The 26,744-nt window shown below is 34.8% G+C and overlaps 1 protein-coding gene across 1 annotated transcript in view; it reads right to left on the reverse strand.

Annotated features, from left to right (window-relative positions):
- Window positions 1-9,145: 9,145 nt before the first annotated feature.
- Window positions 9,146-26,744, reverse strand: part of LOC118265483 (uncharacterized) — a 65,782-nt gene continuing 48,183 nt past the window's right edge. The window contains exon 2 of the mRNA XM_035578378.2: window positions 9,146-15,005. Within this exon, the coding sequence (XP_035434271.2) occupies window positions 12,655-14,967 (2,313 nt within the window). The 5' untranslated portion in view covers window positions 14,968-15,005 and the 3' untranslated portion in view covers window positions 9,146-12,654. The remainder of the gene's footprint in view (window positions 15,006-26,744) is intronic.

A 26,744-nucleotide genomic window follows, 5' to 3' on the forward strand; every position in this document is an offset into this window, starting at 1 on the left:
ATAAACTCATTTAACTGGGCACCAAACGTGTTTCACAGTTTTCGAGTTGGCATGCCATTCGGCCATCCAGCTTGCACGAATCATGGCCACAAAGTCTACTCGTAGCTGAATACTAATCGTTTTACACCTACAACGATTTCCTCGAAATTCTACCACGCTCACCGCATTTTGTTGAAACGCTTTAACGCTGTTTAGAAGTAGAATTGTGTATTTAAATAAACTTGAATGTTTCTTTCTTAGTCTTATTGTCTTTAAATTAGTCTTATAAATGCAGACTGACATCTGCTACAGTGTTTGTTTGAACTATTCTTTGATAAAAATAAATAAATTTGTGAAGGATTGAAAGGCTCAGAAATGAAATTCCGTATTAGATGATAATAAAACAAATGGGTCTTGAATTTGCTTCTATTAATCTATATGTTAATGTTTATTTGTACGGAGTATCTCAGCAAACGAACACCCAAATCGATTACTACAATTTTTTATCACATTTTTTCGAACATATTTACAAGATAATTGTACATGGATACATAACTTTCCATCGTGCTAGAAAATTCTAGAGAATTTCTATCACTGCGATCCTCTTTAATCAATGCATAACACAAAGGCATTGTATTAAAACCTTTCACGCCGCCGACCCTCAAATCGTGCTTGCGTGACAATATCAGGCTTATACGTCCCCAAGAATAAATTACGTTTGTGACAGAACGATAAGAGCATTTCTATTTGGTCGCATTATAGATCGCTTCGGTACAATCACGTACAGCGAATTTATTATGCGTATGTGAGCCCTTATATCAGCCAAATTAAGAGGTCCTGCAAAGGGTTTGTGTGACCGTTCATGTTGGAAAAGAGCCGCTTTTTATGTGATATCGGTGATATTGAACAGTACATTGTTACGTATTTTTATGAGGAAATATTTTTAAAGGTCCACTATAGTTTCGTAGGCAGAGTTTATCGGATATTAGTATCTATTTTGGGCTCAAGATTTTCTTCTTACATAATGTCATGTTCCAATGAAAGTGTTTAGGAAATTCGTCTATTGTTTTGATTTAGTATTTGGATAAACGTAGAAGGGTTCGCCGAATCAATATTATGTTCTTTGTGTATGCTACGACGGCTACGAACATTGCTACGCCTGCTACGGTGGTGCTACGAATTATTTTGTGTTTATTCGTAGAATTAAAATAGCGTATAGATTCTAATTGAATGATTTTTCTTTACTTTTATCTATACAACAATAAATACAACAATCCCTTATATTCCAAAAATAATAAAATATATTATTCCTAATTTCCTAACACAATGCTACGTGCCTGATTATAATGGGGTGCGGGCAATAAAATGAATCCTTTAGCAATTCCTTTAATAGTCTCAAAGTGTGGACCGTATATTATGGCCAATAAAGACATTAACAAGAATTACTACTGACCACGTTAGACCCCTGCTGATAACCTAGCTAATGCGACCCGACGGGACTTGTAATGTACGGCCGTTAATTTTTAAATTTATGTTAATGTGAGTTATTTATTTACAGGCATCAATTAAAAAGATCTCGAGGAGATTTATTAGGACACAGAATTTTTTGGAATTATTCGCAAATGAATGTATTCTGTGCCTATATTTTATTAATGACTGTTTATGGAGTGGTCGCAACAGGGACCATTGAGTCAGTCTTGGATTCGATTCCCGGGTCAGGCAAAGTATTATTGGTGTTTTATACTCTTATTGAGATTGTCCGTTGTATATCACCAAAGGCTGATTTCTTTGATCACCATGAAAGCATATATCCACGTTTGTCCTCATGTAAATGTTCGCCGATCGTCTATGTACGACTGTCATCTGTCACTTGTCAAGTGTGGCCACAGCATCATAGCTGGTACAAGGCGTACAATGTGAGTTCGGTATACACCATTAAGCTAAGCTATTTTAATACTAGTCCATTTTGCTTGTTACCTGGGAATTGTACACAAATGGTAAAAAGTGGGTGTACATTGTATAGCGGCATTACGTATCTTATTGTGCACCTCTGCCTACCCCTTTGGGGATAAAAGGCGTAACGTGCTTGTGACTTTGTCAACGTGGATTAGTGTCTTATGCACCTTTTTTAAATATTATATAGCCTATGTCCTTCAGTACATATTATGATATTTACGTTTAAATCAAAAGAAATAATAGACGAACAACAAACAGTTTACTCCATAACAAAGCGTTGTCAACAAGTATCAAATCATAGAAACTTCATCTCCGCAGTAAACTCATATGAGACGCCAACTTATGGAGCATTTGATGCAAGCTTGCAAACGCTTTGAACTTATACAACTTGTTCAAACTATTGTAGGAACAATTGGACGTATCATGAAGTTTCTGTTTGTATGAGATTAAGGTGAAATAAGGCTGTCTTGTTGTGTATATTCCATTCTATAAGGCATTCTTAGTCTCAATTTTGAAATGTTAGTTATGGTAAATAATTCAGTTTACTATGATATGTATGTGGAAACATACCAGCTTCTGCCAGCGGTTTCAATCCGTTCAGTGGTTGCAGCGTGATTGACGGACAAACATTCAAATATCCAGACAAACAAACTTTCACATTTATAACATTAAATTTACATGCCTATAGCCATTAAATTTATATACCTTAGAAATTTGTGTGACCTTAGATGAAAAAGCTATCATATACCTTATACTTCTTATAAGAACTAGAAAAAAAAAATCTTATATTATGTAGAAGAACTTTCAAAGTAGAGGAGAACCGCCAACTAACTGGCTTCCTCGGCCAAAATTAAATGATACTTTCCGGTTTGAAGTGAGCGGTTGCTGGTCAATTACAAGCACATTAGACAATTAGAACTTATTCTTAGGACTAGCCAAATCTCTGCTAATATATGAGAATACGTTTTTCTAAGCTAGATCTTTATATTATATCCAAACAAACGGTGGCATTTCAATCTCAGACTTAGGTGACCTGAACCTAATTTGTGTAGAACCTAAGATAACACTGGAATTGTTATTTCATGAAGCCGTGCGCAATTACAGTCCCAACCTACTGTTTGATACTTTTTGGTTACTTGATCTGAATTACAAATGACTCGTGGGACTTTTTACAAAATATTATAATTCTTAGGTAATAGTCTACAGCTCTCGAAATATGTAGATCACTACAAGGTACGGTCGTGCTGGATTATGTAAAGTCTTCGAGTTCGGGAACTAAGACAAGACCGCAATGCGTTCCAAGTTATGTAACGTCTGACATTATCATAGTGAATGTCACAAAACATTACAGACCTGTACTAAACGAGCCAACGACTCCAACGACCAACATTTCCGAGACCTCCCCAATGCTCCGAAGTTATTGAACTCTCAAAACTTAGCTACAAATGTACGATTCGGTTCGTACTCTATAAATCGTTCGAGTCCAATGCTTTCTGTCGAAACGGCGCACGTCCAACGGAACTTGCGCTTGTAAACTTTTTATCTCAAAGCAAAACGTATTTTCCATTAGCCCCCAAACTCGAGCCACCGACTTCTTTCTTAATTTGTCACAAACTTTTCTCCGAGATAAAAACTTGTACGTTAATGACACTTGTTTTTTTTCTCTGATATTTTCATTACCCACCGCCCTTTCAGCCCGTTACCGCTTGTTATTCTCATTTACTTTCATAAAGCACTCAAAACAAAGTTTTTGAACCGAAATAAAATAAGTAGGCGTACGACGCAATCATTCTAACAAGTAACTAATATGATTTTTTGCTGAATTTCACGGTAGGTAGTGGGGCACTATTCCGGTAAGTTACTATCGTTTCATGTTCGAACCGGAATCATTGTATTATACTAAAACAATAGTATAGAGGCTCTTTTTCTGTATTGCATTATTTAGATTTGTCCGCGATAGGGACAAGTTACGCCTATCTGTCCGAATACGTAAGAAAGATTTATTCGTCGCTTAAGTTTTTCGTATTACAAGGATTTCTTTAGGGATATATCAAGTTTTATTGAGGTTTTTTCATCTTTTGTTAAACTAGAGAACCGCAAAAAGTTGTTCAACTGTTTTGTTATGTTGAGTCGTAACTTTTTGTTCGTAGACACGCAAGATAAGCATTTTCTTTGCAGACGTTTTATAATATAACCTATAAAATGTTCAAATATTCAATTTATACTGGGAGTTGAAAAACTTTTGTAATATTTTGGAAATGTCTACGTAAAGGGCTATAATAAGGTTAGAGGTCAGGTCCCGTTCCAGGCTGGTGCCATCAATCTCGTGGCACCGCAGTAACAAATACTTGGAACCCTCAATCCTGCAACCAATCAATTCCAAATACCTCGCAAATCTGGCTCAAAGCACGCCACAAGTCGGTTCCAGTCGTCGGCTTACCGAATAAAGCCGAAATAAGCCGAACGCGTGTGCGAAGTTTCATTCGACTCGACTTCAATCGTAAATTCTCCATTGACATTTATCAGAATAGTACCCAAGGCCACCTGCGGCCGTAGTTCACATTACAACCCTCCGCGCTATCGGGGATCGATTTCATATTTTTTTCTGGTTCTCGTAAAAAAAGATATATAGGATTGTAATCCTTAAACCTTTGTGTTATTGGTCACGATTTGAACTTCTGCCAAATTCTTTTTTATCATACTTATATATTAAATGAATCCTTTTAGGTACCTTATAAATTTTAACCTAATGCTAATTATACGTACACCTAACAATGTGTCTGTTATTTTATTGGGCACAATTTGTTTAAAATATATTCAGATATAACCATACCTAACTGACACCAGAAGCCTCCATTGGTCCACTGTTTGACTGATACCTGCTGATGCAGGTTTATACTAATAAGCTTGATCTTCAGTTCTTTATATCAACTATGAAGTTATTAAATCAAATATGAAGAGATTTCCGTACATTTCATCTGCCTTCTCGCATTCAAAGGTAACAAGCGTAATGATGCCACCTGCGTATTAAGTCTGTGTTTAATTCATTTTAAGAAAGTTTAAACAAATTTTATTTTTACTAAAGAATGTTAGAATATTAAAATTATTTGCTAATTTAAAACGAAATGGAAAATTATTCGTCTTTTTAGATTCCCCCGAGGAATTCTAGCCCGTGTTCGCTGGTCCATATTAATTTTTAAGTAAAAGATCTTCATTAGACCTTTAATTATTTTAATATTTAAACGACTACTTAACGATCGTACTAATGGTAATTATTCATTATATTCTTTTTTTTCTTTGTTGCGTTTTACAAAGAAGGTTGTTGTTTTTTTTGTGGAATAGAGGGCAAACGCACAGACGGGTCACCTGATGGTAAGCGATCAACGCCGCCCATGGACACCCACAACACCAGAGTTATCGTTGTCTTGTGATTAATGTTTTCATGAGACGAAAACAGATTAAGATTGATAAAATATCGAATTTACTGTCAATTATTGGCTTGTTAATGTAAACGCTACCTTAAACAAGAGAGCTAAAGTTTGCTTTTAAAAATAAAAAGATACGTAGATATGTATAAGACTTTTTTGCGTATATTGCCAAGTTATACTTAGTTGAAACGTTCAATACAAGCTTAAGTACATTAAATAAACAGTAATCTGATTTTATAGCACGCGAGAAATAAAAATGTAACCAAATATTTTCGCATTAATGGATACACCTGTAAGTCCACGAAGCGGACACTTTAATCCGCGGTCTAAAGAGCCGGGACATTGGCCCCTATATTATAAAGCTACCAACAATACTATACAGCAGTAATTTTTCGCAAGTTCTCACCAAAACTCGGAGCCAGCACACTAATGGCCTCATACATACTTAATCCAGTTTTACCTTTTTACGGTCCCACGAATTCCGCCTATTCGATTCTCCGTTATGTAAAAATTCTGCTTGCCAACATTATTAGAATATTACCGTTTCCAAGGAGACAAAATTGGCATTTTGGGATCGGGAATAGAATTTCTTTGATAGCAGAAATGAAAATGCTCGCATCTATAGTTGCTTGTGATATTGTGAGAGGTGACGGGGGCAGCTATCTGAATGGTTTTAGTTTGGGAAACTGTTCTACATTGATATAATTTATGTAGACTTCATTCGAATGTACAAATCACAATTTAAAACGTTGGTGGCAGAAGCTACATTCTAGATAACAAAAGCGTAATTATAGCTGATAAAAACAATACGTACCTTCCTACAAAAGAAATCTAACTACCTGCAAGCAAGCAGCACGATTCTCGATACCTCCGCCCTCACCCTCAGCTTCGCAGCAAACATTTTTCATTGATACAACACTTTTGAAAGGTTACACAATAATCACTTACCCTCGATGTTGACTGTACCACGCACTTCGAACTCCAGTGAGCATTTACTCACTCATGCAAGACGGGCGTGTGGGTGGTCCGCCACAAATATTGGCATTTACGCCTCTCGTGCAAAGAGGTCTGGAATTTGAGAATTTGTAACTTTGTCTGCGATTTTGTTTTCTCCTCGTTTTCACCGGTGACAAATGAATCGTTTCGTTTAAGACATTTTTGGGTCGGCAGCAATGTGAATGCCCGGCAAAGTTTCGCTTGACCTCTCAGCTGTTGGACCCGAAATTGTTGACCGAAATACTTATGTAGGTGTATTGGTCAGAGTAAGTTAAAAGGACGATTTAATATTTTTGACGTCTGTATTTATCAGAGATAGATTAAAGTTCTCTCGACCACGATCAACGTCACTTCAAAGGAGAATGAGGTATTGGTTATCTCGGTTCAATTTATAAGACGAGATATTTTTGGCACTACTACTCTTTTGATATTAAATAAGTTGAATCAGTATACACTGACATACGGTAAAGAAATGTTTTCTGAAGAAACCTGGACTTAGAATTTTTATTCATACGAAATTGAAATCGCCAATTCGCTTTGATCAAGCGTGGTGATTAATACTCATTCCTTCTTCGCATGGGGCCATTGCACAGCAGTAGGCACTTAAGGGCTGTTTATGATGAAGCTTACTAAAATTACAATTTCAAAGAATGTATTATAAAATAAAAGAACGAAGCTAAAAATACACTTTTATTCCAATGTCATGCACATCTACAATTTGTTTCCACTAAAGAGTAACATTGTGATATCGTTTGTGCTAGTCAACTCGTGAGCTATCCAGTCTGTAGGTTCCAACCTGGGTTTATACATAATGTGGAAAGTTCTAGAACTTTGTGAGTTGTGGTGTTTATTTTATTCAAAACTAAACTATAAATGTAAGTCTTTAAAGTGTAATTTTGATTGGCCATTCAATAAGATTTCTTACAAAGTAAAGCGTAAAATGTATGTAAACAATCAAAACGAAACGAAACTTAGAGGTAAAGTATTTAAAGCATAATTTTGATTGGCCGTTCTCGTTTTTTCTCTTGAGCAAAATATAATAATTTAGACCGCGTTTTGTGCTTCAATAGTTTATCGATGATTTGTGCCAGGACATTTAGGCTCAGTATCATTATTTTTTACATTGTATATTCTAGAATAAATGACTCGAACTCATAATGTATCGAATCTTTGATAGAATTTAACCAAGTGTAAAATGTTTTATTACTCGTATACATTTTAATAAAAACATGGTCCAACGAATTTACTACAATACAAAATATTTTTAAATAGACCATTCATACGTAGTAAATGTATTAAACCTTAATTATGTATTTATTCCAATAATTAACAAATTAATTACATTCCAAAATTTCGTTCTGTACGTTCAATAAATAGTTTAATGAAAATAATAAATAACAAATCACATACTGTGCAGGTAAAATAAATGATTTCTTAAAATCATTTTTTTATTTTACATATTTCAATTTAATTTTGTTTCGTTGGTAATTCATTAGATATAACTTCTGAACATCCGCATAATATTATGATTATTTTAAAACAAATATCAATTTCATAGGTAATCAATTACATGTCATTAGTTTTCATGTCACCTAAATAGTTTAATTTTAATGTTTATTTCATTTTTAATGTTAACCTGATCAACTAAATAAACACCTTATACAAGTACATAATAAAATGAATAAATCACCACAACTCACAGGTTTTCATTAAATCCAACTTATGAATTAAATGTATGTATTACATAAAGATAGACTGCATAGACTTATTTATTGCTATCACTTACCTCAATTAAAAAAATGAAGTTTACAATTACAATTAGTTCTCTTACAAAAGATAGTTACATTTACAGTTATATTATTTCCCTATCCTGGTGTTTCTTTGACTTTGTTTTATATTCAAATAATAATTGATTTTATAGTTTACCTTATATACAGTTTTATGTAAAACTTAAAAAATACATAACAAGTATTCAATCACACAAAAACAAGAACATAATTAGAATTACAAACATACATATTTTAATGTTGATCAAATTGCTAACTTTTGAATATTATTACATAAACCCTTTACCATAATAACGTGTTAAAATTTAACTTAAATCATCGTGTCTAACAAAAACCATTTCTTGTATATTAGAACCAGTTATTACGAGAACACATTTTAAAAAATCTGCAAAACCATTTCAGAATACATCCTCCAATTCTCTTCAACGGAGCAAGAAAAGCAAAACTTCACAATGATGGTCTGAAATCCTGATAAAACCAGACACAGTTTAATGAGACTACGGCTTCCGGCTTTAGTCTAGGTTTAAGCCTAGACTATCTCGTTGCTTCGTGCTTATTTTCCTTTGTTAGCCGATAAAATACTGTTAGCATTTTATAGACTTAATTGCTTTTGCCAGAACGCCGGGATTTTTAAGGGTTGTCAGAAAAATATGTCGTTTGGGGCGAGTTTATTAATAAAATAGCTTTTAGGCTATATGTGACTAACTGCCACACTCAAAGACATTTAATGATTACTTAAACTACTCCTTAGTAACGATTTTCTTCTAAAAACAATTGCTAAGGATTGGGTCAAGTATCCATTAGAAGACTGTGAGTACGGCAGTAAGTCGAATTGTAGCATTTTAGTGTAAATAATTACACGCTGTCTGTTTGATTTATTGTTAATAATCGTCAATAAGTTCGAGTAAATACAAAACATAATATCATTATGTATTCAGGAAACAAAAATGGGATGTCGAGTTTCGTTTGTTTATTCTATTCTCTTATATATCTTACTATTCCATTTAAAACTTGATTGTATAGAATAATATTAAAAAAACAATATCAACATTATCAGCAAAATCATTCGCAATTACAACTAACAGAAAACATACTAAACTCGATGACGCTTAAAATGTTTTAATGGAGTCGTTGAAAATTTGAATCAATGCTAATCACTTCTGATGCTGCCATCAAAAGAAGCAATTATGTTCGTAAAAGTCTTTAGCGTCACATAACGAGATCCGACGTTGAGTAATAGAGTCCCAGTTATCTCTGAAACTTTGAACCGTGGCCTCACAGTTACAATAATCATTGGCCATTAGACTGAGCCGCTCCTCATTTATCCTGATGTAACTTTTCTAACTTAATTTCTCACTCACCTGTCACTTTTTCCTTGAGAAAATGTGAAAATGTCCCCTTAAAAACCCATTTAGTTATGGATTTGTCGCGGATTTCTCTTTTTGATGCTTTTTTCTTAATGGCGTTTGTGGGATTTAAAAAATATTGCGGGGATTTGAATTATTTTGTGAGGAGCCGTCATTGTTTATAACCTGGGATAATGAAGTATTTGAGAACAAAAAGCCCGCACCAATGTTTTGAGCTAAAATGATTTTGAGGAAACCTAAGATGATTCTAATTCTCTATTCCTATACACATTCCTTCATCAAGCACCCCGATAACATTTCCTTCAACAAACTTCCAGTTATACTCGACCAAACTCTCAGATTATATGCCAAATAAATATCAAACTTATGATCCAGTAATTAAGGTTGTTACTCTATTAATTAATGAATAAATTAAGTTAAAGTGTCTCTTTAATAGTTAGGAGTATTATTAATGAGTTTGGCTAACATCCAAACCCCGTATAATTACTCAAGGTTATGGGTAGAAGTTTACGTTGTCATAAATATCGTTAATTTCTGGGCGGGTTGTGTTGGGAATGCCTTTTGTTTGAGGCGCACGATTTAAGAGCCGATTGTACTGTTGGGTCTCCTTTTTGTATTATTTCGTTTTTAGAAAGATGATAAAGTTTTGGGATGCGGTTACTGAAGGGACTGTTGAGTACGAGGTTTTGGTTCGATTTCAGGTTTGCATTAATTTTGGGTGAAACATGGGCCAATGAATTTTTAGCTGTTAAGAATTAGGATGAAAAATTATATTAATCGGTTTGATATTCGATCATCATTAGTGTGGAAAATATTTAGTATTATGATCACTTAATAATCACTTATACGTGATTAATATACTCGTATGTATGTCGTACCTACGGCAAAACCGTTTACCATTAAACTAACAATATTGAAATGAGTCATTACGCCAGCTTACATCTTACATTATCATAATACATAATATATATTGAAATTGACTCGTTCCACATTACACGTAGCACGTAAACAAATTATGTTGTTTAAGCGATTTTGACGCACTTTCCATATTCAAATAATGTAGCGTTAAAATCGATTACATTCAAAGAGTTGAAAGAGATTGTTTGAAAATATAATGTGACGTCTCATTTTTCCCAGAAGGGGTAGGCAGATGTACAGATATATAATGAACTTAACACGTACTTAGGTACTTTATAGAAGTTGTATTATGAGTCTCACAAAATAAAGAATGAGTGTTTTGATACACACCGGACAGAATTCCAGACTCCATACTACCGTGAAATTTTCAGAAACTTATCTCAATACTTTCTTCGATCGCCAGACAATTTTGTTCAATAAAAAGTCCTAAGATCATTCCTAACAATCATCACAGCATAAATTTTTTAACAACTCTCTAATTTCTCAAAGAACTGTACTAAGCTCCTATCCAAATTCTAATTGAATACTCTCTTCAGTTAGACAAAGCGTACGTAGATAGACAACGCAAATGTTTTTAATACAATTGTATCGGTTAGTTTTTGGTTTGCTACAATTGTATCGGGCGGCGCCTAGTTTTCGATTGACCTGTTCTTGTCTACACGGGAAATTGAAATGGCTTTGTTTGCTCTATAAAGACTATGAAACTGTTTCTAGTCTTACCGGCAATTGTTTGTCGGCGAAAATATTTTGGTTTTAAGTATTTTTTGTTTTCAAAACTGTTTGTTTATTCAAATGAACTTTGGAATTTGATTTAAGTAAAGATGAAATTTCCACCAAAATGCCGACCTATTTCGACATGCCGACTCATTTTTGATGGAATTATCAAGTAAAATAGATAAATACATTAAAAAACTTAAACCAACCATTGTGGCTTAAGTTACTAACCGATTTCAACCCAAAATTCGACATTTGTTTCTATAAAAAAATTTGAAATTTTGAATTAAGATCGGCTATTAATTTTCGCAGATAATTTGGTCTCCCAAAATTGAGATATATTATAATTTAACTACTTATGTTTGTCATATCGCAATCTGGTATACAGACAGGGTATGAGTTGACTTGGGTGATAGATAGATAGAGACTTTTATCCCACAGGAACGCGGGCAAAGCCGCTACATAATAAACGAATACTATATAATAAAACAAAGAGTTTTATAAAACAAAAGTCATCGAAACACCACATCTATTGTTAGGGGATACCCTGATATCAATTTAATACTTAACATCAGCTACTTATGTAATCCTTTACAGAAAGTAAGTCGTTACTAATATTTACACCGTATTTACATTATACATTACATACTAAACCAAGGTAAGTCAAAAAACATGAAATTTTCTTCAAATTACTAAAATATTTGATACAGTTTCTATGCAAAGAAATTTTCTAAATGTGCCAACAAATTATGCACTAGACATAAATTGTTGTTACATTATGCTTTTTATTATAATGATGTTAGGTCTGTTAATAATGTAACGTTTACATGTCTATAACAATTCGGAGATTGGTTATATAAATTATCATAAGATTGAGTAAAAATACAACTTGTTTTAAGTAACATTTTGTCTAGTATACTTTGTTTTGATTTAATTTAAAATGACTTGTTTTCCCAAATGTTACGTTACGTTCTCTTCTCACCAATTACACGAGTTTACAATTTGAATTATTGCCAAATGTATTCGCTTGTGTTGTTTTCATGGAATTTATAACAACAAATATGCAAGCATGGAATGTTGTGTTACAAAATGTTACGAAATAGAATACACACGAATGGATGGCAGAAATCATTGTTGTTTTAATACAAATTCACCAACTAATATAACAGATTACAATGAAAACAACTATCGACATTTCGTTAGTAATACAAAATACAGGCTTATTTCTTGCACATAATTGAAAACCACTAAAATGTTGGTAATGATATTAGTTTAACCATTCACCGGCGACTGTCGAACAAAGGCGGCTTCAAACGGACTTACTCTATAAAATATACAAAATTGCAAAACAGGGATCAAACGGGATCGTTCGCTAAGTAATGGAGTTCCGCCTTCATTCGCCGCCGCCGCGAGCTCATATATTTACAAAACTACTTTATACTCAGTCGCTTTATCACTTTGTTAGCGTCTAAATTGCCCTGTTTAAGCGTTATCGGTCTGGCGTCGTCGTCAGATATCGTTAGCGTCACCGACGTAACCCTCATCGGGGCTTTCCGAACATATGTCAGCGGCACACTTCGCGTTAGACACTTGCGGTAAAGGTTTGAGCACACTCTCGGTGCCCTCGCCGGGCATCCGAGCGTCCGTGGTCTGTGTGTCCACGCACCGGGTCTCCACCTGGTAGCACCGACCCGGCCCCTCCGCCACACTCATCGGCACCATCACTGCACACGTACCCTTCGGGTTCACCCACGAACTACACGCCTCGGCCGGCGCACAACACTGCACTGGTTCCGTCTTGTAGCCCTCTGGCGGAGAAGGCACGAACTCCTCGTTGTAATACACCGTACCGTTGCCGACAAACGCGATCTGCCTGTTTCTCGGTACGGGGTAGCCTTCTAAAGTACGCCGCACATTTCCGGGCCCAAACGGCAACTCGAAATTGGGACAAGCGGGTGGCGTAGGCGCGTTAAACTCTGTATCTTTTGCGAATTTACAAACAAGCTTCTGACCCTTCGGTCGATTATGTGGCAGCGTCTGATAAAACGGACCGACTACTGAGTAGTTGGACATTATTGGCGGTCGACAGGGATGTTTGGGCAGGCCGTAGTCGTACGGGTAGCCTTCGTTATCGAGGAAGCATCCTGGATTCAGATGGACATCCGCCGAGTGCTGGTACATGTTGTTGATCGTGTTCTGCGGCATGTTGATGGTCTGTTGATCCTGCCACGTGACCTGCCGGGGTATTGTCGGCGCGGTGAATGCGGTTTCCTCTTGGAAGCCGTCCCCGCCCGCGGTTTGCGCTTTGTATACTGATAACACTGTGTTCTCGTTTTGCGCATTGTTAGCTACAGTTTCCGCGTCGCTAATTAGGTCGGGGTTCCTGTCGACAAAGCCTTTCATGTTATTGCTTTGATACACGTCGGTTGAGTCGTAATCACGGTTTGTTTGTACCGTATAGTGCAGCGCGTGATGGGAGTGTGCGTTAACAATGACGCTGCCATTATTTTTAGGCATCCCGTTCCCGCGGTTCGAAGGCAGGATTTGATTACATAGTGCTACATCCTTGCCACTTTCTTTTTTCTTGCGACTCCGGGTGTCTGTTTTAAACTTCAATAGCACTACTGCGATAATGGCTATAAGTAGGATGATAATAAGAAACACTACTGTGACTATGACTACGAGGTGTCTCTGCGGGAACGTGACCACTATCACAACGGGCTCCTCTTTCACGAGTATTCGTATTGTGTAGTTGGCTCGCGACCTGCCTGCGGGGTTCTCTGCGATGCACGAGTACGTGCCGTTCCCGTCGTTCCCAATGTTGAATATGTACAATTCACTCTTTTTATCCGTGACGCCGTTCTCCACATAATACAGATCGCGAACGTCCGGTAACATGCTCGAATAATTATGAATGATCTGGCCCTGATATAACCACGTTATTTTCGCTTCGGGTATCGCTTTCACTAAGCACTCGAGGGTTATATTGTTACCGACGTTAGTCTCTAAGAACACGGACGTAGGGCTCATTTTTGGTAAGCATGCCAACTCGTTTTCCACGACGCTCGCGATCGTCCGTTTCCTCAAACGTTCAGGGAGGGAGCAAATTGGTTCAACGGCGTGCGGCATATTGAAATTCAACAACCAACTATGTAAATCCCTGAGATGGCAATCACAATTCCAATTATTATTTTGCAAGTTGATCCCTCGCAGCGTATCGGGGAATAAATTTTCACCTTGAATATTTGATAGTCGGTTGCCGTTCAGTCGCAGCCACTCCAGGTGGTTGAGTCCGGAAAAAGCCTCTCTCTCTATTGTCTCTATTTTGCAATCGCTCATTTCCAAAGTATTCAAATACGATAAATGTTGGAAGCAGTGAGTTTTTATGCTCGTTATTGGGTTGTTGCTGAGCGAGAGCCTCATTAGTGACGGGAAGAAAACAAAGTTGGTCGACGGTATGACTGTCAAGTAATTGTTGGAGAGATCCAACTCAACGAGGTTCGCGAGACCTTTGAACGCGTGGTTATCGATCTTTTGCAACCTACATCTTGGTAGGTAGATTTTTTGAAGATTGAGCAAGTTTAATTTGTGGAAGGTCTCTTTTTGTAAAACTTGCAGGTCGTTTCCTGTGAAGTCTAATACTTGTGTTTCTGGGTCAAGTGAGTTTGGGATTGTTTTGAGATCTTTTTCTGAGCACTCGACGTATCTTTTACCGTTCTTCCACTTGCATATACATTGTGAGGGGCAGGCGATGGCGGGCAGCAGGAGGCAGGTAGTGCATAAGGCGATGAGCCTCACATCCAAACTCTTTCTGACATTCATATTGCCTCAAGCATCCGAATGTGGTCCGCAAACATTATCTGTAACAAAGAAAAGCCATTTTAACTCCAACACAAACAATAATTTCATTAAGAAATCATAATTAACACAATGTTGGTACAAAACCAATCATTAATGTACAATACGTAATTTGAGCGAGTTGTGTGTCATTAATAGCTCGGTAATATTTCGTTCCACATTATTTGTTCATGTATATTTAATTCTGCGATGTAAAATATTATTTTTTGTCATTCCGCAATATAAATGAGAGTACAAGCACCGGCCTCATTACAGTCTCTTGTTGTGAAATATATTTTGTCGTCCTATCCGCCTGTTTGTCGGTCGTGATTCATAACGACGGGGATTCTTCATGGCAAATGAATGGAAATGTTCTCGTTTAATCCGTAAATTCGTTGGAATGACAAAACTGTGAATACGTGTGACTTTTGTGGATGATTTGTTTTCTGATTCGAAAGGAACAAAGGTTTAATGTAATAGGTTTCGTCAAATTACTTTGTCTGTAAGAAAAAACTTAGATTAAAATAATATTATCACTGTACTCTTACTGATTATATACCCAAATAAGATTAGTAAAACAATAGACAGTAAATATTCTTCGCCTCTTAAATTTATTTTACTTACTTTTTATGCACGAATAAATTCATTTACTTAGGTACTACGTTTTACTGAATATAGGAATAATTATATTATATAAGCTCGTATACTTCGAGTTGTACGTTTATTGTAAGACTAAAATAAAAATACAAAACAAAATAATTCTCACTTCCTACTCCGAGTGGAGGCGACAGGTGACAGAGTGTCAGACACTTGGACATCTACTAAAATACATTACCAATTTCAGAGTTATAATAAATGGCCAAAAGGAAAAGGAAAATTGTTGATTTCTTTCTGTTTACAACTGCCAAGAGGAGAAACGAAACAATTGATTAACATTCTTATCTTAATTGTAGTTAATGAATTTGGCAAAAGGGGTGCAGTTGGGGAAATGTTGAAAATGAGCGGCAAAAAGGAAAATGTTTCTTGTCTGAAATCTCGCTACATTTTGCGAGGGCGTTTGTTAACGAAATGTATGTTTTGTTTGTTCATTGTGCTGCCTGGAAATTATTTAAAATCATGCCGGCGTCTGTTACAGATTATTTTTAAAATGTAATTTCCGTCTGGCAATATTGTGAAATGTAATTTGAATGTTGTTTTCAAGAAAAACTTTTGAAATTATTACCATTTGGCTTTTACATTTTCCATTAATCAACTATTTTTCTCCAATTACATTCCATTATTACTTTTACTGTACTGTTTTTAACCGATTTCAGAAAAGATAAAGGTTCTCTGTTTAACCTTTATGTATGTATGTATGTATGTTTGTTCGCAATTACTTCATGTTGGGCGAACCGATTTTGATGCGGCTTCCAGAAGTGTTTGTTACACTTAGAAACAGATTTAAGTATATTAACCGACTTCAAAAAGAGAACGTTGAAATTTTTTTAAACGTAGTTTACTAAAAATCATTGGGAAAACAAAATCTCTATTTCCGCACCAAGAATCTCAAAATTAAATGACTCAATAAGACTGAGATATCAAATATAAAGGAAATGTATACATACAAAATAGGCTTTCTGTTTCTATCGACTACGGTCTAATACCCTTGGTAGCTCTTTCCATAGACTTCAATATGATTAAAACCCTTGTGTTCGAACTTGACAAAAAGGATGGAAGAAGTATATAATAATATAGAATATTTATGCCTTTGTGCTTACAATAAATTAGAACAGTGACCTGCTTTTCTCGTCATATTATTGAGTAAACCATACTTCATTGTATTCCACTTATTTGTAATTTACAAAACAAATCTAATAATAACCGCCCCATTTTTCTCCCCCCCTCCCTTCATAATCACTCTTCATAATCAATAGTCCAATGACACTTCAAAGAGCAACAAAAAAAAATCAGTAGGTATCATAAAAAAATACTTCCCGTTCATATATAATTGAGCTATAATTAAGATTGAAAATATGACAAAAGAATAAAATTAAATAATGTAGGTACATGTCCCTGCGATGCCAAGCCAATATAAGCTCGTCTTGACGCCAAGTCACTTGCGAATAATACATTGGTAAATTCTAATTTCAGTATAACATTCTATTTTTGTCCCTTTATTCTCGCCCACTTCCGAAGCCTTTGCACAGCTTCGGGCCCTTTTCACACCTTCCTTATGCTTGTAAGCCAGTCCGGCCGCTCACGATTCAGAAAATCGTACCTTGATAATCAAATAACAAAACAGCCAAATGCTTTCCATTAAATTTTCACTTTGTTCAGGAGTCACAAATTGGGATTGAGCCGGTACCCCCCTCTCCTCCCACAATTCTCGTGACATCGCGAATTTAACGGACTGGCAAATTAAAAGTAGGTATCATTTGGACATTGACGAGGGTACGAATGTTTGTTTTTTCGTTGTTTCCGTTGATAGAACCAATTATTGGTTCGGCTAACGAAATTTCACGTTTTAAAATTAAAATGTTGTTTTGGCGTTTTTTTGGTTCGTGTATTATTAACCCTGTAATACCTTGGATGTGAGTTCATAAAACTGTAGTATACTCATTTATCGTTTGATAACCTGAATATGTCTTTATTCAATCAATTCCTATTGTATTAATCCTAAACGTGGAGTATGAAGTGCTGTATACAGCCATAAGTGACAAATTCACAGCAAATTGGTGAAAAATATAACGTGTGAAACGTAGTCAATAAGTCGTTGGTGTATTTTTAAATAAATAAATAAAACGTTCTCCAACCTTCATAAAATCGAGTACATATACCAAACAAATTTGAACGTTATTCAATTAACATAAAACTGCAATCAAATAGCATTCAGTTTTGAAATGAAAAGTTTTAAACCAATCGAAGTTAAACGAATCACGTACAATACCCGTATTCTAGTACTAAAGAGGTTTGATTACAAACACGTAGACTTTCAGACTACTGATAAGTTCAATAAAGCCTGAAATTACCGACAGCTGCGAGGATAAACACGATTAGTATAATGAATGGGATTGGAGAAATTATAGTGAATAGGTTTTATTATGAAAGGACTAGATTGGTAATAGATTGTGTCTTTTTTAATGATTTCTTTACTTAAGTACATTATGAATAGGGTTGAAAATCGAATTCGCTGTGATATTTATATTCCACACTAATATTATGAATGTGAAGATTTGTATATTTGGATGTTTGTTCGTCAATCACGCAGAACATACTGAACTGATTTATATATGCGGACTTGGGTGATATGATACTTTTTTATTACAGGGAAACGTGAGCGAATCTGCTATAAGAAGCTTGTTTTGTAATAAGGAACATGATTATTACAATGTAACTTTAAAAAAGTCGATTAGGAAGGTTTATTTTTCAATCATGATGATGATTTATTTTAACTTATGACACAACACACAAGAATTACTAGAGATACTTTGCCAATCCCTAAGTATAAATGTACCGTGAAAAAATTATTATGTTAATCCAACCATAATCTCTTCTAGTACGGTATTGAAACATCGTGGAATATAACAACGAAGTGCCAACAAAAGACATGTTATTTTCTGATCAGCGAAGATTTCAAATATCATAGAAAGTGAACTGGCACTTTAATATAGTTTCTAAACGAACTGGAATAAAGGCTAACTAGTTTAGCAGTGCACTGAGCAAATTGCCCACTGTTGCACGACCAGCAAGTTTTCTACTGCACTTTTGAAACTAACCACTTTATTTCTACCTAGTCCTTTGTTTGGATATTGTTCAGTTTTATAGCTAGAAGCAATCTTTGTGCGCGACAATTAATTTTCTGCATGCACGCACAGCGTGCACAATGAGGTGCAATATAACATTTTTATTATTTGCAGGCATATTGAGGTGCATTATAAAAAAGCCCACATTCTCATCATAAGATTATATGACATAGTCCATTTTTTATTAAAGGTGAAATTTCTATATTCGTAAAATAATGTTTTAATGTACCGTACGTTATGAATAGAGCTAGTTTTAGTTGTAAAGTGGGTGATAGACGTGCGAGTAAGCACTAGTACTTGTGGCTCGACGACCTATTTCGCCTGTGTTTAATATTGTAAATACGCTTTTTTTAGGTGACACACTTTGGAACTAAAACTTGCTCTATTCATAACGATACATACTAAAATATATTTATAAATAATATATTAAGTGGCTCGACGACCTATTTCGCCTGTGTGTTACTTTAAAAACGCGTACTTTCAATATTAAAAATAGGCGAAATAGGTCGTTCAACTACAAGTGTCCGTGTACTTGCCCCTCTATCACCCACTTAAGTATGTTTTTGGACATCAAGTGTGATGGATCGTTTTGCAAAGAAGGATAAAAATAATGAACCTAATCGATTAACTTCGTAAAAAACTAAGCATGTAATTTTTTTTTAAGTTTTTAAGAAACACAGTGCTAAATTAATCGTTAGTATGAAAATAATATTCGCAAGTTCAACTGTTTTGTAGCTCAAAATGTAAGATTTTCATCTTCAATATTATAAAGAGTATATATTATATTTAAGTATCTAAATTCTAAACCAATCTATTAGATTTTCATCTTCAATTTGTTTAAAATAATTTACCATTTATGTACGGTATTGTTCTTTCATTAGAATAATTGATTGGCATGAATACATTCGACCGCTATTAGATATTTCAATAACGTAATTATTACAATAATCTATAATATAATGAACAAGGTTTACCCGAAACTATCAGGTTTTGGAATATAATGCGGTTCTGCGGTTAACCGTATATTAGTTATTAATGCAATATTGTTGAATATTACATTTGTATTATCTCGTTTTATAGTTATATAGGACTTTTGAGTTAATTGAGGTTTCAGCGTTCTAGACTTGAAAACTTATACATATTCAAGTATTATTATTAAGACTTGAGTAATTATGAACAAGTTTGCTTAAGACACTTTATTAGAGATTGTTCTCACAAGGGGTTATTATGTAACCTTAATATGTAAAACGATATTTTGTTACTAACATTAAGTTTCAAGAAAGTCTAGACCGATTATCAAGATATTCTGTATTATTTTAAACAAACATTGCCTCTCCTGTGTATTGGGTTCGTTTACAAACATAAAATTTTACATACACATGACACCCAGACCTGGAACAACAATCTGTGGATCACACAAAGAGTTTTTCTGCGCGGCGTTGCACGACAGCCAGTAGCTCGGCCAATGAGCCAACTGTGCAGTCTACTTCTTTATTTACTCAATGTTTTGTAAAAAGAAAAATTACAAGGCTTTTATTAATATCTACATATTCCATTGATTCTGATGTGTTGTCATTTTTGCGGTGTAATAATATTGAGAGTCTTAAATTTTAATGCGAAATTAATTCTCTTTTAATTTAACGCTGTTCTGGTTACAAATCTGATTGTTGAAATCGTTTGTTGTGGCAATACACGTAATAATATTGGTGCTCTGTTTTATAAAACAAAAGAGAACGGATTCATAAATATGTCTCTGTGTAATTTTTATTGTTATAGGGATTTAAGAAATTTTATTGATATTGTGATTAAATAATGTTGTTTTTTTTTTAAATAAATAAAACTTATGAACGTGACAATATTTTCTCTCCAACTGAAAACACAATTGTTATCATTAGTATAAGTACGTATAAGTGCTTATTTTTAAGAACTAAACAGTACACTGATTCACTTCTATAACATTTATATAACTTAATATTCAAGCCACAACCGACCAAATAAAAAATATTTCGTACCAAAAAGAAATTATTAAAACATTTCTTCCCCCGCTATCGACTAAAACAAATATTATGTACCAACCTACAACAATAACATTCTCTGGTGTAGTCAATAACGATTACGGAATAACCATAAATACCGTACATCCACAAATATCCGCTACTAATGTGCCATGTCAATGTATTTGTTGATCCCGCCTTCCATTATGCATGCCGTTACATTATGTACGGGAATCGACCGCGCCCGGTCCGTCCGATTATTTGTACCACGTTACGGACGGCACGGCGCGCCGATCCGATCTCGTATTGTGTTCAAGAATTGTAATGGAAACGATAGCTTATGGTCATTATTGGGTTCGGTTTTATTTGAAGCACTATGTACGTTTGTACATTTTTTTTTATGAAACACACCGGTAATCGAGCAGACGTATTACCTGATGGTAAGTAATCACCGCCGCCCATGGACACTTGAAACACCAGAGGTGTTACAAATGCGTTGCCGGCCTTTTGGGAGTTAGGAATTTAAGGGTTGTTGTTCGGGAATCGGGGATGAGGAAGATTGGGAAAGGGGGAATTGGGCCTCCGGTAACCTGACTTACACAACGAAACACAACGCAAGCGTTGTTTCACGTCGGTTTAAATGAAGGTATTCTTGTGTATGTGTTATTGAAACGCCAATAAAGGACGCCCTACATCGACAGGCGATGTTATTGAAAAAGGCTAACTTTAGAACTCAATAAATGAACGGGTGTACTGTGTACGTATAGACTGTTTAATTTACGCCTTTTAGCCCTTTATCCAACAGTCCGTGATAGCCCACTACTTGACTATAGACCACCTCTATTAAAGGTATTATTTAGAACAACTTTTCAAGGTCATCGTCCCATAATGTGTATGTGTTGTAACATAATTCATTCAATATTCTGATACGAGGGTTTAAGGACCTTTCTTCCTAGAAGGACCTTACAATTATGAAACTTTAAACTAATTATATATATGTAGAGAAACCTCCGTCATTTTACGACGAAACAGTTAGGTAGCCATTTAACAAAACGTTTTTGGTTCTCAAAATTTAGGTACTTATTGATCGTAGATGTTTACTATTGGATCTAAAACTTTCAACTAATATTATACTCTTAACATAATGTATGGTATTAGTAGTCTTCGTTTGTACATCAAAGCTAATACACCACTTCGAGCCACTTACATAAAGAGGTGAAGTTAATTTTCAGCTTTCTAAAAATTTGAGACCAAAGTCCAAGCTGTTATCAAAATTTACAGCCGGCCTTATCTAGCTATTTGAAATATTGACGTGTAAAAGTGTTATTTTATAACCTACCTACAGAAATAAATATAATTTCATTTCATTTCATTACAAATGTGTGTTATAACTTCTAAAATCGAACATCTAGGTAACCTAAAAATACTCCAAAATCCGAAATCTGTAGAACATAGAACTAAAAGCGTACTAAATTCTTGTAAAACATGTAGCAAGCTGTGGAAGGGAACTGAATTTCGGATCCTCGTACATTTCTCTTCATGCACGGTTTCAAGACTAGCGCCTGTCTGGGAAAGATTTCTAGGGAAAAATGAATACTTCCACACTAGGAACATTGGTACGACACTACGTGAATAATGTTCTGTGGTAATAGTGAAATGTGGGTGATATGGTAAGCGTGATATATTATCTTAAGGACCATCGTGGGGAATGAGATTTTTCTTTCAATTCTTCTAGTATTTTCTCAGTTAATTGATACATAAATGATAGTCTAACTATTCCTCGGTAACGATTTTATGTGGAAAATAATTGCTAAGGACGGTCAGTGATTCATGTTCATTACTGGATTGGAATTGAGTTTTGCACTAAGTAATTGACAGATAGTAACTGTTTAAACAACTCAAAAGAAAAAATGTCAATGAGTTGGTTAGTTAATACAAAGTTCGTTGTGTGTATTTGATATAAAATTCGTCGGTCTGCACGTCTACAACTTAGTCAACTGCGTTCATTCAGAAAAATACAATCAAAAAGTTTCAATTATGTTAATTTCAAATTACGAACGCTCCGTTGAATTACATTCGCAAAGATTTGCTAATGAAGTTGGCAGTTCATTTTAAACATTTAATCTTTAGTTTTTTTAAACGCGAACTTGTTTTAAATTATTTTGTTAAACAGAGGTAGCTGTGGAGTGGGGAGTGACGTCAGAGTACCGCAAACAATGACAGTAGCCGGGACAAGGACCTACAAAGAGGAGAGTACTCTCGGTCCCCGCCCCAAAAACTTGGAAAGCGTGAATTTTATGATTTATTTTCTCTACGAAATATAGTTGGGTATTAATTTTTTTATTGTAGTCTTCGCTTTCTGTGGAGAAATCTAGACTCTAGCCTATTATTGTGGATGGTAGTAAAACTGTTTTGCTATAATCAAATTTAAAGGTCATTGAACCGGGGTGAAGCTGATTATTTTTCTTTGTGATTTTTTTTCTGTCTTATTCTTACAAGGTAACAATCTCTTTGTTCTCATTTCACTTCTCTCTGTTTGAAACATTTAGTTTGAAGGCTGGTAAAAACTATTCTTTTATCCTTTAACTGGGAAATGTCGTACTCAAAAATGAAAGGTAATCTGTATTTGGCAATACAGATTGGTGAACGGAGTGGTGAGAGGTAACTCTTAGTTTATCAACCTGAAAGGATATTGAATGCTGTTTCGGTTAGCAAATTTGTTGAAATACTCATCTATACTAATATTATAAAGCTGAAGAGTTTGTTTGTTTGTTTGTTTGAACGCGCTAATCTCCGGAACAACTGGTCCGATTTGAATAATTCTTTTTGTGTTGGATAGTGCATTTATCGAGGAAGGCTATAGGCTATATAACATCACGCTATGATTAATAGGAGCCAAGCAGAGCGGGTGAAACCGCGCGGAAGTAGCTAGTTAAGAATACAAAGGAAACAATCCTAGCTTAAATTAAAGGAAACATTAAAAAAGTTTAAGTTTAAAATATAGACGTTATAGGTACTTCTCTTAAACGTTTGAGCCTATTGAAGTTGTAGGAAAAATATCTAGTTATTCATCAAACTTAGTCAGTAGTATATTTCTAAGAATAAATTAAGAGAAAATCAGATACTAGTTTGTCTTCCAATTTCGGATACAAAAATACTAAATTTATCCATAAAGAAACGAAAATATATTTAGTAAAATAGATATAGAAGTATATTTATGTAAGAAATATTTTAATACAATTCTAAAATATATTAAAACAGTTTCCATGTTTTGGATCAGACGTTATCTTATTTCCAATTTATAAGGGATTCCCTGAAATTGATCTATCGTGTTCAAATTAAGTTTATGTCGAAGTAGAATCTATGATTTGTTGAAGATTGTTCTTTTATTCGATAACATTTATTTATATTGGGGTTTTGCTAAAGTTTTTATAATATTCGGTTAAAAGGTTTTTGTTTGAAGCGGTCTGTATATAGCTAGTATTTTGTTAAAGCATTTATTTATTTTATACTTTATTGCACACATACATAAAACACATTTACATTGTAATAGTAATTAGAGTACAATGGGCGGTCTTATCACACACGGCGATTTCTTCCAGACAACCTTACTAGAAGATTTTTTTTGTCGTAATCATTGATTATTTTACACTACTACTGATTTTACAATGCCAACGAGTTGCAATGACAAATTAAAATATATATATATTCCTATAATTTTGAACTTTCGAGTGCTTTAAGTAAATCAAATGAACAAAATAGTATTATAATAATAGTTAATATAATTATTCATTCAATTTTCACTACAAATCACAAATCAAAATCTTTTTACGAATAATGGAATCAAAAATAACAATTCAAGTGTCAAAAATGAGAATGAACCTGTCTCTCAAACCAAATAGACGTTTAAAAAGTATCAGATCGCTAATGTAATTGATATCGCAAGGAACGTTATATAAAGAGGGGAGAATTTTTGAAATTCAACCTAATTTCGGACCTGGGATTATGAATAAAAAGAGCATCTCAAATACGCCTGCTTTCAGTCTAATGAAATACTAAAATTGAATTTGGCTGAACCCTCCAATAGGCTGGCTATTTGGGATATGAGAACACAAAAATATCTAATAGAAAAAAGAAACTATGAGTTTGTTTTTGGACTAAACATTTTTGCAATCTTGTCTTTGTCAAATAAAGATTTTCTCTAAGGTATTTAGTGTTTGAGAAACATTACAAGGACGTTACAGAACATCTACATATTTTATCTCCGTTTTAGTATCTTATTCCTCAGAATTTCAATTTTAGGCATAAATTTAAATATGTGCCTATTCGTTGGCTAGGTAAGTAAAACCTCGACTGCATGGTTGGTGCGGTGGCTGGGCAACCGGCTGGCATACAACGTGTAGTGTGTTCGATTCCCGCACGGAACAACCTTTGTGTGGTCCACAAATTGTTCTTTCGGGTCTGGGTGTTATGTGTGTTAACTTGTGTATTTGTAAACGCACCCACGTCACAGGAAAAAATCCTAGTGTGGGATCCGTCGGATCCAAGTTTCCATATTACTAATGTCTTTGGAAAAGTCAAAAAATGACAATTCTATTTAAAAGTCTTATCATTCTGTTCACCTCTTCTAAAAATGTTAAGGAAAAGTAGCTATGTTACATAATTTTAATTTTACGCTTTGACACTGCCATCTTTTTATGAAGCGAGTGCCATAATAACATAATTGCCATGTTACAAGTTCTTTGTTTCGCTATTCCGCCTAGCGTGATAATTAAATATTCACGCCTAAAGAGGTTCCTATTTTCAGAAGGCTTTTATTTTCAGCATCACGTTCAGTTACATCATGGTGTAAGGTTTCATATAGGAGGTGTAATGAAAAACTCGTGTTGTTTCCTTCGCTCTCATGGCTTGAGAGTGAAGCTTTCTTAAGTGTAACATGAATCTTGCGTAAGAAGAGTAGTCTCATGTGTTAAAATAAATTGTATAAATTGAGTATGTATATTTTTGACGGGAAGAATAGTACTTTAGTTTTTATATTCGGATTCTACTTTAGTTAAATGTTATCCATATTTTTTTCTTAATAATAACTGTTTGCTTAACTGCTGCACAAAATTATTTACCGACCACATTGCTAGTAATAACTTGAACAAGAAGTATGAAAGACTAGGAAGCATCAATCTCGATAATCCATATGAAAAAACAAAACAGTTAACAAAAAAATAATTCCTGTAAAAACCCTTCCAAAGATAATGAAAGCGACCTCACATGACAACGCAGTTTCCATTATAATTACAATAACCTACAAACATTCATCTAATATGATCTGGTTCAGTAAACTGTGGTCCACGGCCCGGGATGTAGAACAAACATAATCCCGGCTTGTGGCAGCATGCCAATTGGGCTACTGGCACTATCAATAAGTAATATTGTTAGGCTGTGGTAATTATTAACGTATACGTTTCTGCGTTGTAATGGTTCCGAGCCGCCAGTGTGATTGTATAACATTATTTTGATGATGATTTTGTTTACCTACGTGATATTAGGGATTGTGACGTGTCTTATAATTACGAATAACTAATGACGTTTGGCGCTCTGATTGGTGGGTTTATTCGAGCTGGCCAATCGCCGCCAAACGCGTTCTCGATTCGATTATTTTGAACGTAAAAAACTCATACTAAGAGTACAGCCTCTTTTGATTTAATCGACTATTTTTGCTAACCTAATTTTATTATATTGTACTGAAACTCGACTAATAAATAGCAGACATTTCAAGGTCATTCTCCACTGTCAGTTTTGTTAGAAAAAGGCTAAAATCGAATATTCTACGGTAAATCTTATCTTTGAACTATTCATAGTGCTTTGAGAAACCGTTTGACAGGTTTCATCCTTGAACCTTTCACTTTGTCGGTAATTTCAGGGTCGACGTCTTGAAAATATGACATCTAGTGTCAAAAGCCCTGAAGTAGGACACGTTAGCGAACCTACT

This window comes from Spodoptera frugiperda, chromosome 28 (assembly GCF_023101765.2).
Source record: "Spodoptera frugiperda isolate SF20-4 chromosome 28, AGI-APGP_CSIRO_Sfru_2.0, whole genome shotgun sequence".
Taxonomy (NCBI): Eukaryota; Metazoa; Arthropoda; class Insecta; order Lepidoptera; family Noctuidae; genus Spodoptera; species Spodoptera frugiperda.